This window comes from Molothrus aeneus, chromosome 4 (genome assembly GCF_037042795.1).
Source record: "Molothrus aeneus isolate 106 chromosome 4, BPBGC_Maene_1.0, whole genome shotgun sequence".
NCBI lineage: Eukaryota > Metazoa > Chordata > Aves > Passeriformes > Icteridae > Molothrus > Molothrus aeneus.
The window spans coordinates 38,096,063-38,111,136 of NC_089649.1; the positions used below are offsets into that span (position 1 = coordinate 38,096,063).

The window sequence follows — 15,074 nt, forward strand, 5'->3', positions numbered from 1 at the left end:
AAGGAATGGCAAGAAACTGTCCTTAACACAGATACACAGCTTAAGAGTGACTTGGATGAGAAAAGGAAATTCAAGTATTAGGCCATAAATTAATTACTAGCTGCATTTATGAATATGCAACGAGATACACAGTTTGTGTAGAATATGAAGATTCATTATTCTGTCAGGAAGTTCTTAGGAGTACTAAAGAATGCCATACTCCAATGACTGGATTGTAAATAGAGGAAAGATGATCTACTGGTATGGATCAGGAAATGCACTTGCCAGGCCCAGGGCTAATACTTGCCAGGGATCACCTGTTGTTTGCTGTAAAATCACAGGCTTTTTTAGAGTGTCCTGTGTTCCTTGTGACTCTCAAGTGATTAAAGTTTATGAGTGTTATTAACTGTAATAATAGCAGCTGCTCTGCAAATCCTATGAAGCTCTGTCTGTGTCTCCATGTGTCCAAAAAACCAGTTTTCTCAGCCAGTTGGCCTGAGAAGACATTAAATCTTGACTTGTGCAGTGCCAGCAGTCTGTTTACCCCTGCAGAATTATTTCATGCATTTATAACTCCAGTGACCTAGAATAACTACAGTAATTGCTGGTCATTCTGTGGACCTGGATTAATTAAAAGCATTTTTCCCCCTTCTTGCTGACTCAAAATCTTGTTTGAAATCTTTAAGAGAAAGTATGGGGTAGGGTAATGCTGCCTGCTTATTAAGGACTGCTAATATTCTCTTTTCCTTAGGAAACTAAATAATGGCACTGCAGCACCCATACATTTCGGGATAAATTAAGGATTTATAGCAACTCCGTTTTTTCTGGTTTTAGTAAACAGAGAGGATGCATTGATGACTTTAGCATGAAAATAATAAAAAATATAGAGGTGCTGAGGGAAAAAAAAATGTAGTATGCTTTTTTAAAAAAACAGATTCCTGGGAGCTATTGGTCTATGTGGCAGTTTAGTTTGGGGAAGAATGTTCAAAATTCATTCTCCTTCTTCCATATATAGTTCTGCAAAGTCATGAATAGCCAAATGCCATCATTGTGCATTGAAGATAGAATTCAACTGAGAATTCTTAAAATGGGAATCTCCCTTTGTTTGTTTTTTTTTTTCCTGTACATATAATTCTGTTGCAGCTTGTTTCTCAGGCTCTGCCAGATGAAGAAATTAAGTCTTGTCCTCCCAACTAATATAAAAATTGCATAAGTTGGGAATATAAATAATTTCTTGGCTATAAGGTTAATGGGGCATGACCGATCAGATCACAGAACTTGTTGTCTACCAGTTAAGCCTACTGTCTTTGTTATTTCTTTGTGTGGACATCATTATAATGGTAATACGTACAATTTTCAGCTCTCTATGGTTTATGTTCACAAATATTGTTTTTTAAGTTTCAAAATACCAAGATTTTTATGAGGGACATCTGGATTAATTACCATTATATATGAGAATAAAAAATAAGTTATTATAGGAAGATAATAAATGAAAATGTATATGCGCAATAAAGCACTCGCACCTTTACTTTAACAACATAAATATAGTTCACTGTAATCTCATTGAAATCTCTTTCAAGTAGCCTTTTTGCTAAAGCATGTTTTTCTTAAATTATAACCATTATATTCTACTGTAATATTTACCAATAGTTCATTCTTAAGGAAACTTTTTTTCATCTAAGAAAACTTCTAAATCTTTTTTTTCTTTTCCCCTCAGTCCAAGGCACAAGAACTGACAACAGTAAAGATGTCTAAATTTGGAGGTGGTATTGGTGCACCCAGCAAAGAGGAAAGACTCAAAGAAGCTGCAGAAATACATTTAAGATTAGGACAAATTCAGCGATATTGTGAGCTAATGGTAGAACTTGGAGAGGTAAAATATCAGAGCACTAATGAAGAATAAAAAATTATGAAAGTTTCTGAAAACCAGCTACCCTAGCAAAGATGTGGAAGCAATGAATGGGTCACAAGTCCCCAAAAAAGGAATCTTGTTCCACTTATTTTTAACATATGCAATCTAAAGCATAACTCATTCCTTATTTAACTTTGACAAATATATTTTTAATGGAAGAAAAGTTACACTAGTTTAAAATATGGCTGCTTCTCAAATGGAAATTATCACTTTAAATGTATTATTGCTTTCTTCTAGTGGGACAAAGCTCTCTCAGTTGCACCTGGTGTATCAATGAAATATTGGAGGAAGTTAATGCAAAGGTAAGTTAACTAAAATATGATGGCAAATTGTAGCTTCAGTTCATAAAAGGACACAGACAGTAGGAAGGATGGATACTATTACCAGATATACTTGTCTTTTGTTACAGCATTCTAGTGATGTTACTTTTTGTTCAATAAGCTTTGGGATAGAACTGTGGAGAATTTCAACAATAACTTTGTGTACAAGAATCAAAGGGTTGAAAATAAATTGCAAGTTTATAAACTCTTTAAGTGCAGTATTCACACTTAGTAAGTCTGGAAAGGCAGATGGGTTTCAGTGAACTTTATTTGGCTTCATCTAACACCTACGCCATGTAGTTGAATTTGGTGATTGTTCATATATATGGTTCCTTCTTGTTTATTTATTCATTTGTTTAATTAGGAGAGCTGATCAGTTAATTCAGGAAGAAAATGATGATGTCATCCCATACTGTATAGCTATTGGAGATGTGAAGAAACTGGTTTCATTCTTTACTTCAAGAGGTCAGCTTAAAGAGGCTCTACTTGTTGCACAGGTATTACTATACATATATACCAGTGTGGGAGATGTATTTAGCTCTTAGCTTTTAAGTCAGAATATGACATGCACATTTAAAAGGCAAAATAGCTGAATAATGATGCCCTAGTTTACTTCCATATGGTATTGACCAGTTTTTATACAGAAATCACAAGAAGGAGGTACCTCACATTTACAGATTTAAAGCCTGATTCTTCTAAACTGCAACCAAATGACCATTATGAAAACCAATGTGTTCAATTTCAATTGAAATGGAACCTGATTTTCAACAGCTGGTATTGTCCTTAACATCAAATTAATGTAGGATTTGATTTCTCATTAATTTTTACCGAGAAATCATCTGTAGGTTTTAGCTAAATAATGTACAGAATGTAACTTTGACACATGCTTAGATTGTTTTGAACTATAGTTCAAACTGTAGTGTTTTTTCAAAGCAAGTTAAAGCTCCAGACAGACCTTAATTTTTCATGTAAGGGAGGTATTGCAGAGCTACTACAATTCATAGAATAGTCTGTCTCAAAGGTTTAATAAGATAATAATGAGTAACAAAATGCCAGGATTTACTTTCCTTTGTAACTGAGCCTTGAGGTTTAATGCTGTTATCCCAGCTACATCTTCAAGCATGTGAAAGAATTTCAAAAAATTCACAGAATCAATTAGGTTGGAAAAGATCTCTGAGATCACTGAGTCCAGCCCTTTACCAACCACCACTTTGTCAACTGATTTCATTTTAACCCACACTGATCTCTTTATATTTGATGTTAGAAATAAATTATTGTAAGATACAAAGAAAAGTTCACCTTAAGCCACTATATGCCAAATCTTTCCAGATTTGCTGGTATACCTGCTGAGCAGTATCTGTGGACTTCATCCTTCCCTCAGAGCTGCTTGCTACTTGGGGTGTAAAAATCAAGGTTGTAGCCTTCACCATCCATTATATCCAAATGCTGAGGAATCCTGCACCAATGCATAGGAAGGAAGAAGTCTCTTGCTTCAGTAGAATTCTTGTATGGCTAGATAAAACTAGACTAAGATTTAGCTATGAATAAGTTAATTAGTTTATACATGAAAATATTTTCTTTTTTATAACTGGGCTTTAGAATGATTTTTATATATCTTAGATTATTTTTATTGTTATAAAAATTTCATTTCATCTTCAGTTTGAATTCTGCATTAATTAATCTATATTTTATTCACTTCCAGGCAGCTTGTGAAGGAAATATACAGATGTTGACACTCTCCACAACAAGTGGAACTTCAAATTCTGCTGGAAACAATACAGATGATTATAATGAGTAAGTTGTTCTAGTTTATAACTATAAAACTCATTTTACTGCAGAGTGTAAAGTCATTAAGGGTGATAAAGCATAGTCGTTTAATTTGGCATCAGCAATGTAGTGTTCAAAAAAATATTGCATCTTCTAGTACTTACTTAGTGGAGTTACTAACTACCTGATGCTACACTTATTTTCCTATTGTGCCTCCTGGCACAAAATGGATTTTTCGTATGTGTGCATTATAATTATAAATGTCCTTTTCTCTTCCTCAATATGTAAGATGCATTCCTGTGCACTAAAATATATAGCATATTAATTAAGAACTTCTGGTGAGTAAGATTTAGCATTAACAAGTATCTGTGATCCCCTGTTATTACACATAATCTCCTGAAGCTTTGCTCTTTGTCATAAGTGAAGGTTCTGATAATGTAAAATAAAAATCAAACTGAAGAGAGTAGGTTTAGATTAGATATTAGGAAAAAATTCTTTACTCTGAGGCACTGCAACAGGTTGCCCAGAGAAGCTGTGGCTGCCCCATCTCTGGAAGTGTTCCAGATCAGGTTGGATGAGGCTCTGAGTTACCCAGTCTAGGGGAAGACATCCCTGCCCATGGCAGGGGGCTTGGAACAGAATTATCTTTAAGGTTCCTTCCAACACCAGCCATTTTATGATTTCATTGTCCGTGTCCATAAAAAACAAAAACAAATATGCACCTCACCTTGTCTAGAACAGCACTCAGAAACCTGAATTACATTATCAAGTTATAGTTGTAGTTAAACAAAAACAGTTTGGAGGCTGTGTAGTTACTTCATTTACATAAGCAGTTTTTGAGCAATTAGAGAAGTACTAGTGCAGAGTTTACAGGTACAGATTGGATATCCAGGTATTTGATTTTCCTTCTGTCAATCTGAAGAGACATTTCCTACTGATGTAAACTTTGGGAAACTGACCCACCTTAGTACGTACCAACATAAGTAGTGGATGAAGCTCAAACAGATTGCATTTTTCAAGCTAGTAGTGTCATTATCTGTGAGCCAAATATAGCAACTTCTAGGGTACAGAAGCAAATGTGGTGAATTACATAAATTAAGACCCAAGGCGCTCCAACCTTAAAGTGACCTTGTAGAATTTCTTTTTTGTTCTTGCAGTCTCCTGCAGAAGGTCAGTAAAGAACTGGCAGATTGGTATTTTCAGGATGGTCGTGCAGTGCTTGCAGCATGTTGTCATTTGGCTGTCGAAAATATAGAGGTAATTTTTTTTTCTTTAACAATGAAAAAGCCAACATTTACTTCCTTTTTACATCTCTACACATGTTTTAAAATGTATCATATTCTAAGATGGTATTTGGCATTTGATTTTTTTATACTTATGCAAAGTTAGATAGTTACAGTATTAAGGTTAGTAGCAGAACTCCCTTTATTCTATAAAATTCAAGGTCTCTCTCATGCACAGAAGGTAGCATGTTGCTGCTGAATTTTATTTCCAATATCTTGTTATATTACACAAGGTAAGATACTTAAGTACCTTGGATATATACATCTAAGTGTTACTGTTTATGGCAACCCAAAATACCCATTCAAAACTGGAAGTTATTGTGCTAAAGAAGATGCAATCATCCACCTTGAAGAATTTGCAGTCTAAGTGAAGAAGTAAATAGTAAAAGAAAACCCCACCCCTCAGTACAAAAAATAGAACTGACATGTAGGAAACATTTTATTATGTTTTTTATTTGCTTGTAGTTTTACAAATTGTTTATTTTCCTCATTTTAGCTGGATTTTGTTGTTGTTAACTTAACATGTTTTTCCTCCTCTATCCCCACAAAAAATATAATTTCTTCCCAAAGAGAAATTGAGAATCAGTAAATTCCTATATTTCTAAACAGGCATATTTGAAGTTGTTGTGTAATCTCATAGGGTTTGACATTCTGCTATGCCTATCAGTAACTATGCTCAGAGAGAGTAAGAACAGGACAATCCTTCCTGTTTTCTGGGGTTTTTGAGTCTCCTTTCATTGAAAGAGAGGGGGAAATGTAAACTCTGAATGCAAGCGTCCTTAAGATTAGATGGAATTCCTAGCATGCATTTTAGGTATTGTATTTATGTGATCTCTTCAGTTGAATAAAGGAAGATTCTGCTAAAGGAAATCTATTTGGTTGTTTAAAAGCACATTAACATATGGAGCACAATTATTTACTCATTCAAGAGACCCAAAATATATAAAATTGGGTTTAACTATTGCATATTTTGTCCTTCTGTAAAAAGTGTCATAAGTGAATGTCGTATGCTCAATATGATGAATGGCCACAACTGCTTCTGTCCTTTAATGATATAATTTTTTCATTGAGCAAGCTTGCAATGGCAAATCTGATTCGTGGAAATGAACTGGAGCTGGCAATCAGTGTGGGTACTGTCTTGGGAGAAAGTGCAGCACCAGCAACACATTATGCCCTAGAATTACTAGCAAGAAAATGTATGGCAGTAATAACATGGTAAGAATTTCTTAATCCAAAGATTTTTTTTTTAATTTTCTGCCTGACAAAGCAATCAAGGTGTGTCATTGTGAAACTTTTGTAGAGATCAAACCACAGTGGGAAGGGAGAATAAAAATTGCTGCTTGAATAAGAATTGCTGTATTAGACCTTTGAAGTACAGGGCATGCAAATATTCTGCTTTAATCTCAAGATATATTCTGTATGCATTGTAAATGAGAGAGGAGTCATTGTCAGAGTATGAAACCCACTGAAAAAAACACCCTAGATACTTGGGCAATATGTAGCTTATGAAGTCCTAGTTTTTACTGAGTAAAAAGAACACCTTCAAAAAAAGTAAGGCTGGAATTGAGTTAAAAAGTCAAAAGGAATAGCTCAAGTAGGATATGTGAAGTGATTTTTAGGTACTTGATTGAAAAATATAAAACTATGAGTCTGAGGAATTCTCTTCTATTGGTATTAGGAACACAAGACTCCTGCAATGATTTAAGGATGAAACAAGATTGCTGTTTAGTTCTGCAGGAGTAACTTCTCTCTTGCATATAGGGGAAGCCTTCTGTGGCAAATTTTCTTTTCCTCATTGTAGTGGTTCTACTTTGAAAAAATCAGCTTCTTGTTTTTCTGTCTAACAATGAAAAAGCAGAAAACCTTTCTAAGGTGTATTTGGCAGCTGTATAACTGGTTTGTAATTAACATTTCACAAAAACTGTGTATTTAAACTGTTAAGGATCAGTTTTTCTTCTACAGTTAGTATTTGCTAATGTATTTAGAGATAGTCTCAGAGAAACATAGAGGAACTCCTCTACATTAGAGAGGAGATTAGAACATTAGAATATTTAGCTTTCATTAGACAATGAAGCATTGTAGAAAGATAAAATAAGAAACTGGTGACTTGCTGCTTTCATTTTGCAGTGGTTTAGCATGTCTGCATTGCACCAGTCTTAATAGGGTTGTTTTGGCAACTCCATCTGCAGCTTTTAAGGTGTCTGAAGCTCTTTCATTGTTAAGGGTGATTTTTATGTAGCCTCCAATAGGAAGTACTGGAGTTAAAGAAATAGTACATATTTTTTCCAGTTCCATAACAAAAGCTTGTTCTGATCTCAGGGCTGTAATTACTGCTTATAATGGTATGGCATCTATGTTTATGTCCATAAAGGTGCTCTAAACTTATAGCATGTGTACACTGAAGTCTACATGGTGATAAAGTCTGTATGTGATAAAATTTTAACGTGATGTACTGCATATTGCCCAAGTATATATCTGGATTTTTCAATGGGTTTCACACACTGTGCTGAACACCTTGCAATCCTGAATTCTGATTTTCAGCCTTGCAGCATATTTTTTGTATTCCGTAGGAAAAGATCAGAGATTCATTAATCTCTTTGTTTTGTAATAAAGGGATTTTCGCACAGCATAATCCCCTTGGTTAACTGCACTCATAAGATCATGTATAGAGAAGGTGGAGTTCAAGGGTCTCTGATATTTGAAGGGCTCCCTTCTTAAATTTACTGGTTGTTATGCTTAGGGATATCCATCAGTTGGAAATATTTCACTGTAGTGAAGCACTTTATTGTAGACAGCAAAAGGAATACCAGAAGGATCCTGATGAATTAATAAAGAAATCAGTTACTGAATGGTGGAATGTTTCTTGGGTTTTGGTTCGTTGTTTTTAGAAATGCTCTAAAATATAAAATCAAGCCAAAAAAAACCAAACTAAACATTCATGCACTTTCCCAAATCTAAAGTCTTGAGAAAATGTGTGAATGTTTAAGGACATTATTGTTTGTATTTAACACCTAAATACTGTCAAAAGCAACTTTCTGCTATTCAAAAAGCTAGTCATATTTTACCTGAGATAGTGAATTCTGCATATGCAAACTCAGCCACCTCATTTTGATCTTTATACCAACAGTGTTTTCAGTTTAATTCTTAAAAATCATTCCAGTTTCTTAGAATCTTTAAGTTCTTAAAAATCGTTCCAGGTAGCACAATTTGTAGGCCATTATCTTCTTTGAATTACTTTTTTTAAAATGAATACTGGATTTCAGTTTTTTGACAAGAAAATTTCTAATAACTTAAAAAATGTTTAAATTGCTTTTGAAGATTAGTACATATAAGTAAGTGATCTTGAAAATAGCTTAAGAACTTGTGAAATAACCTAGATTCTGGAAGAATGCTTCTGTAACTTGGAAAAGTAGCTGTTGCACAGTAATACTATCACAGATTTTCTAAAGACCTTTTGGCATGAGTTTCTTTATGTTGTCAAAAGGCATAAAATAGAAAGCTATTTTTTGTTGTTGCTGTTGAAGCCAGTTGCCCTGACCCATAGATTTGCTGCTGTAGTTTAATTATTTTCTATCAGATATTTTCTCTGTAAATTAATGCAAAATTTTTTTCAATACTGTTTTAATGTCTTTCTTTTAGCTTCCCATCACTTGGATACAGGTATTTTGCTTTTTTGGAGAAAGTTTAAGCTTATTTTTTCCCTTAATAAAGTCACAAGCTTTTCAAATTTCTCTAAGTGTCCTAATTTTTAATTGTGATTAATACTTGAAAGTGAGATAGAAAGCAGTTGCAAATATTGGATAATACCTTACTTGAACACTTTTAAGCTAAGGACCACATTCTGAAAATCCAGAGGTAATCAGTAAGATTTTTTTCCTTACAAATGGGCAAGTCAATCTTGAGGTTCACAGGAGAAATGATGTCTGCTTGAATAGAAGAGTCAGAGAATAACCAGTTCTTAAAACTTAAATAGAACAATTTCCAAATAATTTCCTAATATTATACATTCCCTTCATTTATTTGTTGTGTGAAGGATAGGATAACAAATGCTAAAAAGTTTAGGAAAATGTAAGAAATGTCAGTTTGCTAAAGCACTTTTCCTTTGAGACGAATAAAATAGGTATCACATTTTTTCCCATAGAATCTCTCTATTTCTATGTCGCATGAGCACCAAGCTATTCTGGATATTGGAGAGATGTCCTATGTTGATGTCATGAAGCTTTAGAAGCCTGGAATTTTGAGGATGGTTTCATGACACAGAACCACATTATCATCTTTTCTTATCTCAGATTGGAGGGTTCCTACTCTCCTTTCCCATCCCTGCTCACATATTCTTCCATTTCACTTTGAGATGGTTCTGAGGCTTAAGAACTGCACAACTATTTAATTCAACAAACTAAAGCAACAGAAAATTAATGAATTACTTTCCCAATAAGATGAATAATTAAACCTCATTTATTGAACAAAAATATTCTTAGATACTGAGCTTGCTTCTGCACTTCTCTGGAAATAGTATTTTTTCAGTAAACTCTTCTTTTATTAGGAATGTAAAGAGAAAATAGCTTCCTTCTATTACAAACCATCAAGAGTAACTATATGTCATCTTTTGTTTGTGCAGGGATTTAGCAGTTGATCTTCTTATGATGATTCCTGATAATAAACTGCAGTTAGTGAAACTATGTGCTTTTTATCCTGGATGCACAGCAGAAATAAATGACCTGCATGAAAAGGTACAATGTAAAAGAATTTACCTGAATCTAATAAGGTTTTGTATTGATTCATTTACTAATTTCAAAAAACATAGGGCCATATAAAACCTCAGGGTGAATTTGACTTTCACATCTTATATGTAACATATTCTTTTCTCCTCTATTAGTCTTTGTTGACTTTATCTTCAGCATTGTACAATAAATTTAGTTCTTCATTTCTATCCTTTAGTGTACTCTTTCCCTGACACATGTTACTTTCTGAAGTAGCTTATGATCTTCAGAATTACCTGTCAGTACAATTTATAACCTACTAGATGTGCAGCCTAATCATGTTTTGGCAGATTAACTTTCTGTAGTCTGAATTGTTTTATATTTTATGTCTGTTATGTCCATAAATGTCCCCTTTCCTCTTCAGCAGCAGAAGGGTCTGCTTTGGTTGCTCTCCCTTAGGGTGTGACTCAGACTGCATATTTATTAAAGAGTAGTAAAAGCTTCACAAAAACATTAGCAATGAAAACTGGTACTGCTTAAATTAAAGTTACAGAGCCTTTTCCAGTGCTGCTCTGGTCTAGATGACTTTCTTAATGCGCAATATATGCAGGTATGTCTTTCAATGACTCCTTCAGAGAGAATTTTTTCTTGTTGTGTGCAAACATCAGTATTTCTCTGCATCTTAGAAAATTGTTTGAACACTTCAGTAATTTTCTGACAAAATGTTTGTTTTCCAGTGTAATCTTCCTGATGTGGAAGAATGTATGCAAGTGGCAGAGACAATTCAGGCAGATGGGGATGTATTTGAAACAATGAAGTACTATCTGTTAAGCACAGAACCTGAAAAGGCTCTCCCTGTTGGCATTCAGTATGTGAAAGGTAGGTAGTTGGATGAAGAACAATTTTAAAGAAAAAGTAATCTGTATAACTTACCTTATGAGATATATGAAAAAAATATTTTCTTTTTATTTTTCAACAGAACAACTCTGTGGCTCAGATTGGACTTTAGATTCCGTCTTTCCATATCTTGATCTTTTAAGTTACATACGGACTGAGCAGTTAATGTTGCCTAAGTGTAGTGAGTGAGTATATTTTCCCTGACTTAGAAAAGTGGGACTTTCCTTAAAGGACTCCTTCAGATTGCATATATATAGGTGCACACTGTTAGTATCATTTTTTTTGTTTAACAGAGGAGGGACACAAAAAAAAAAAATCCAACAAGCATGCTTTTTTCCAGTCTGGAGAACAGAATGTGGACTCTCCCAAATTATGAAGGTTTAGCAAGATAAAAAAAGATATTTTATTGCTGCTTTCTCTTTGGAGCATTTACAATGTGTGAATCAATATTGGTCTTATGTGAAGAACTTCACTTTGATCAGCTCTGGTTTCAGTTTGCTGAAGTGGTATCACAAATCATGTGGGCTTTTATGTCAAAGCATTAAGGAATGTTGGGCTGTCAGAATTAACTCAGAATTAACTCTAAAATAGATGGATAGCACTGATTCACCTTTATGATGGATGGTTGCAGCTAGGCCTAGGTGCCTACACAAGTATACGTTTGAAGAACAAAAAGGAGAAAAACGTTTGGGAAACTTGGTGAAACTGAAATCTACACTAATATTTGGGGCAGTTTTATTTACATTTACATTCTATCGCATTAAAAGGTCTGAGTGATGTTGTTTGTGTAACTCTATTTGATCATGCTTAAAAATTGTGTTGTAAATGCCATTTAAAATTTAATAATGGAAATCAACATGAAGCAGATGCAGTCTGTTTAAACAAGTCCATGACACAGAAAGTAAGCATAATCAGTGAACATATATTCTCCACAAAAGGTGATAGATAAATTAGGTCTTAAAATCATAACATGAATATGAGTTTGTTTAATGTTTTTCCAAATGCTTGTTGTTTTTCATGATTGATACTTGTTCATTTATAGGTTTCGGAACGAGTTGCTGATTTTGTGTGGTTATGTTGGTGCTTTACTTGCTATCAGAAGAGAGTACAACAGCATTGTACCTGCACTATATGAGTATACAAGGTAATACTGTGTTTTCATTAACTCTGAGTAATCTCAATCTTTATTATGACATATTCCATACATTGAGCCCACTCTTCACATCACATTCCAAAAAAATGAAAACATGTCTTTTTTCTTAGCTATCCTCATGTCTGAAACTAGGTGAAAGGATTGGGGAAAAGGAAAAGGAGCATTTGTTTGTTGTTGGTTTGGTTTTTTTCTTTTCTGAACCTAAAGAAATAACAAGATCAAATACAAGCTTTTACAGAAGGGCTATTCTGATATGGATATTATTACACTAGTGACAAGCAGTCTTTGAGACTCAGTTTGTGATATTTTCACTTTTGGCTGTAAAGCTTTCAATTATTTATTATGTAAAGAACCACAAAACAGTACTGCTCAAAGTTTTGTTCTTGGATTGCCCAATATCTTCAAGACTCATAGGTTTTTAGTTTCTGGCCCATCTTAAACTGGACACTTACCTGCTTAAGGTGGACAATTTATATGCTTAAGCAGGACATTTTTAAGGTATGCCAACACAAATGAAAGATGGCTGAGTTAGGTCAGGTAGTAACTGCCACCTATATTATATTTTGATAAATAAAAAATGCATCCACTGCAAGGGCTTTGAAACTGCTTTCTGCAAGTGAAACAAGGCTGTCCCAATGTATGTGTTGAACCATGTTTCTCTAATTGCATTTTTACCAGATATGGTACATGCAGGCAAAATGGATCCTTAATTTTAGTAAAGTTGACAAAATTAAGAAATAAAAACACATATAGCCTTGAAATATAGAGTGGCCTCAAGTTAAAAAAAATTAAAGCAAATTAAATAAAGTGTAAATAGGGATCATTAAAATAAAATTTAAATATAAAGCTATACTTCTATAACTTGTGTGAGTATTACTGAAGTTTAATATACTGTATATTGTGAAGGATCAATTTATTTCCATAGTTATTCCATATCCAATCAGAAATAGTTTTATTTTACTACTGTCTATCATGTCTTGCTTCTAAGAAAATTATCATTATTAGGATTAATTAGGACTTTAATTACTTGCATTCCTTTCCAGTCAGCTTTTAAAAAGACGGGACGTATCTGTACCTTTGAAAATTGAACAGCTTTCTGAGGAATTGGATGCATGGAGAGCTTGCACACAATCAAACAAGTAGGTGGAAAAGTATAAAATTACCATGAGTGAGACTAGTAGTATTTAACTGTTTAGCTGTAAATTTATTCCCTTTGTAAAGTCTGAATGTAACTGCTTTGCAGATCTTAACCTCTCACACAAATTAGGAAGCCAAGTTGAAAACCAAATTTCTTTTATGTTCCTAGGCCCACGGATGAGTTGCCATGCACCCCGCCCTCTGAATCGCAGAGAGCGCTGTACTCAGTTCTTGTCTCACGAATTCAGGGGGAGCCTCTGAAAGGAATGGTTGGGCCAGACTGTGTCACTGGATCAAATCTTCCCAGTCATTCAGATGTTCATACCTCCTGTTTGACAGGGCTAAAGATCCAGGTACGGTTTCAGAGCTGAAGTGCTCTTTCTTACTGATAGGACTGACTGCTTGTGAGGTTGCCATAAATCAAAGGTCTCTCCCACCATTTGGCTGGAAAAAGGTTTACCCTGTTATCACAGGATAGACTTAAAAGTGACAGGCAGTGACATCTGTTATTTAAGAAAGACTGTATAAAGAATTCTCCAATCAAATAATTGTCATTTCCAAAATCCAAAACCTTTTAATTTACACATGAAAGATTTCCTTTGCCAAACGTTGTATCTAAAGTGTATGTATCTTTTGGCTAATCCTTCACCACAGCTTCAATAAAAGCCAGGAGATTATTTGTCTTCAACCACATACTAATATTTTTCTGGTTTTGGTTTTTATCACTATGGAAATGCATACCATAAAACTTGGAATGCATGACTAATTAAATCCAGACATTAGCAGACTAAATATTCAAATATATTTATTCATCACTCACATTGAGTTTTATGATTAATACACATTAGTCCTTAGAACACCTATTTAGCATATCTTGTTGTTTTAATAAAGAGAAAATTGAAAGATTTTGAAAACACTACTCCTGCCTCCAGACAATGCCTCAGTAGGAATTTACTTTCCTAGGTGATGCCAAATCTGTTTCCTCTGTCCAGTGTAAGATGTCAGCCCAAAGAGTAACAGGGTGGTTTAGAGACTAAGAGGGATGCATAGTTTTCTGATGAAAATTAGAGTTTACAAAATGCTCGTGGGATTTTTAAGGTAAAAAAATTCTCAACTGCTCACCATCAATCTAAAATAACTTGCTCTCAACACTTCCAGATTAGATGAGTAGTCTCTCTCTGTGGCTGTACTCTCAACATATTCTAACAGCCATGTAAAGCTGCCAATGTTATAGTCTATTCAACAAGAATAGCAAATATGGTGTCACCAGCTTCTCATCTACAGGATCTGTATTTCTGGATTAGCATACATTAGGAGTGGTGTCTTTGGGCATGCAGATCAGCTCAACAATCAAAATCAGTTAATACTAAAGCAGGGCAGCCTACTTGTATGGGTTTACAAGTTTTATGTAGCAAGTTTGGAGAGCATAATTCTTTCAGAAAGCACTGAAATTGAAATGCAGCTTTCAGAGCACATTTTGTCAAATTAATAAATTAGCAAATAGCTCTTTTTCCATCACATGAATGAGTACTTTGTCCTTTTCATAGTGAATAATTCAAATTATTCTGTAGACTGCATGTAGACTCTGTTTTCAAACAATTCATGGAGACATTATATCAAGAGGATTTTTGTGGATAGGAAAAGCAAAGATCAGCAGAAATAATAATCATGTCCATGATGAAATAAGGACAGTATTCTGAAGAAAAATGCTTGTTACCTCAGTTTCTAATACAAGCTAAATTTAACTCTGGAATAATTGACAAGCATATATAAAATAACAATAAAACACATCAAACTAAAAATTTCAATATTGTAAAAGGTTGGGTTGACAGATTTGGGAACATAAGTGCCCTCAATTCATAACATGTCGCTGTTATCAGAGTTTTAAGTGAGTGGGGAAAAATATCTGTATGATATTTTTGATAT

The 15,074-nt window shown here is 34.1% G+C and overlaps 1 protein-coding gene across 3 annotated transcripts in view; it reads left to right on the forward strand.

Annotated features, from left to right (window-relative positions):
- WDR17 (WD repeat domain 17) overlaps nt 1–15,074 on the forward strand; it is a 45,054-nt gene that overhangs the window by 27,462 nt on the left and 2,518 nt on the right. For 2 of the 3 annotated variants that reach the window (XM_066548299.1, XM_066548300.1), the window contains exons 17-29: nt 1,697–1,852; nt 2,129–2,193; nt 2,576–2,708; nt 3,914–4,005; nt 5,136–5,235; nt 6,337–6,476; nt 8,901–8,921; nt 9,880–9,991; nt 10,699–10,840; nt 10,941–11,043; nt 11,901–12,002; nt 13,055–13,150; nt 13,318–13,501. In XM_066548299.1, coding sequence (XP_066404396.1) covers nt 1,697–1,852; nt 2,129–2,193; nt 2,576–2,708; nt 3,914–4,005; nt 5,136–5,235; nt 6,337–6,476; nt 8,901–8,921; nt 9,880–9,991; nt 10,699–10,840; nt 10,941–11,043; nt 11,901–12,002; nt 13,055–13,150; nt 13,318–13,501 — 1,446 coding nt within the window. The remainder of the gene's footprint in view (nt 1–1,696; nt 1,853–2,128; nt 2,194–2,575; nt 2,709–3,913; nt 4,006–5,135; nt 5,236–6,336; nt 6,477–8,900; nt 8,922–9,879; nt 9,992–10,698; nt 10,841–10,940; nt 11,044–11,900; nt 12,003–13,054; nt 13,151–13,317; nt 13,502–15,074) is intronic. The other variant, XM_066548301.1, reaches the window with a different exon arrangement.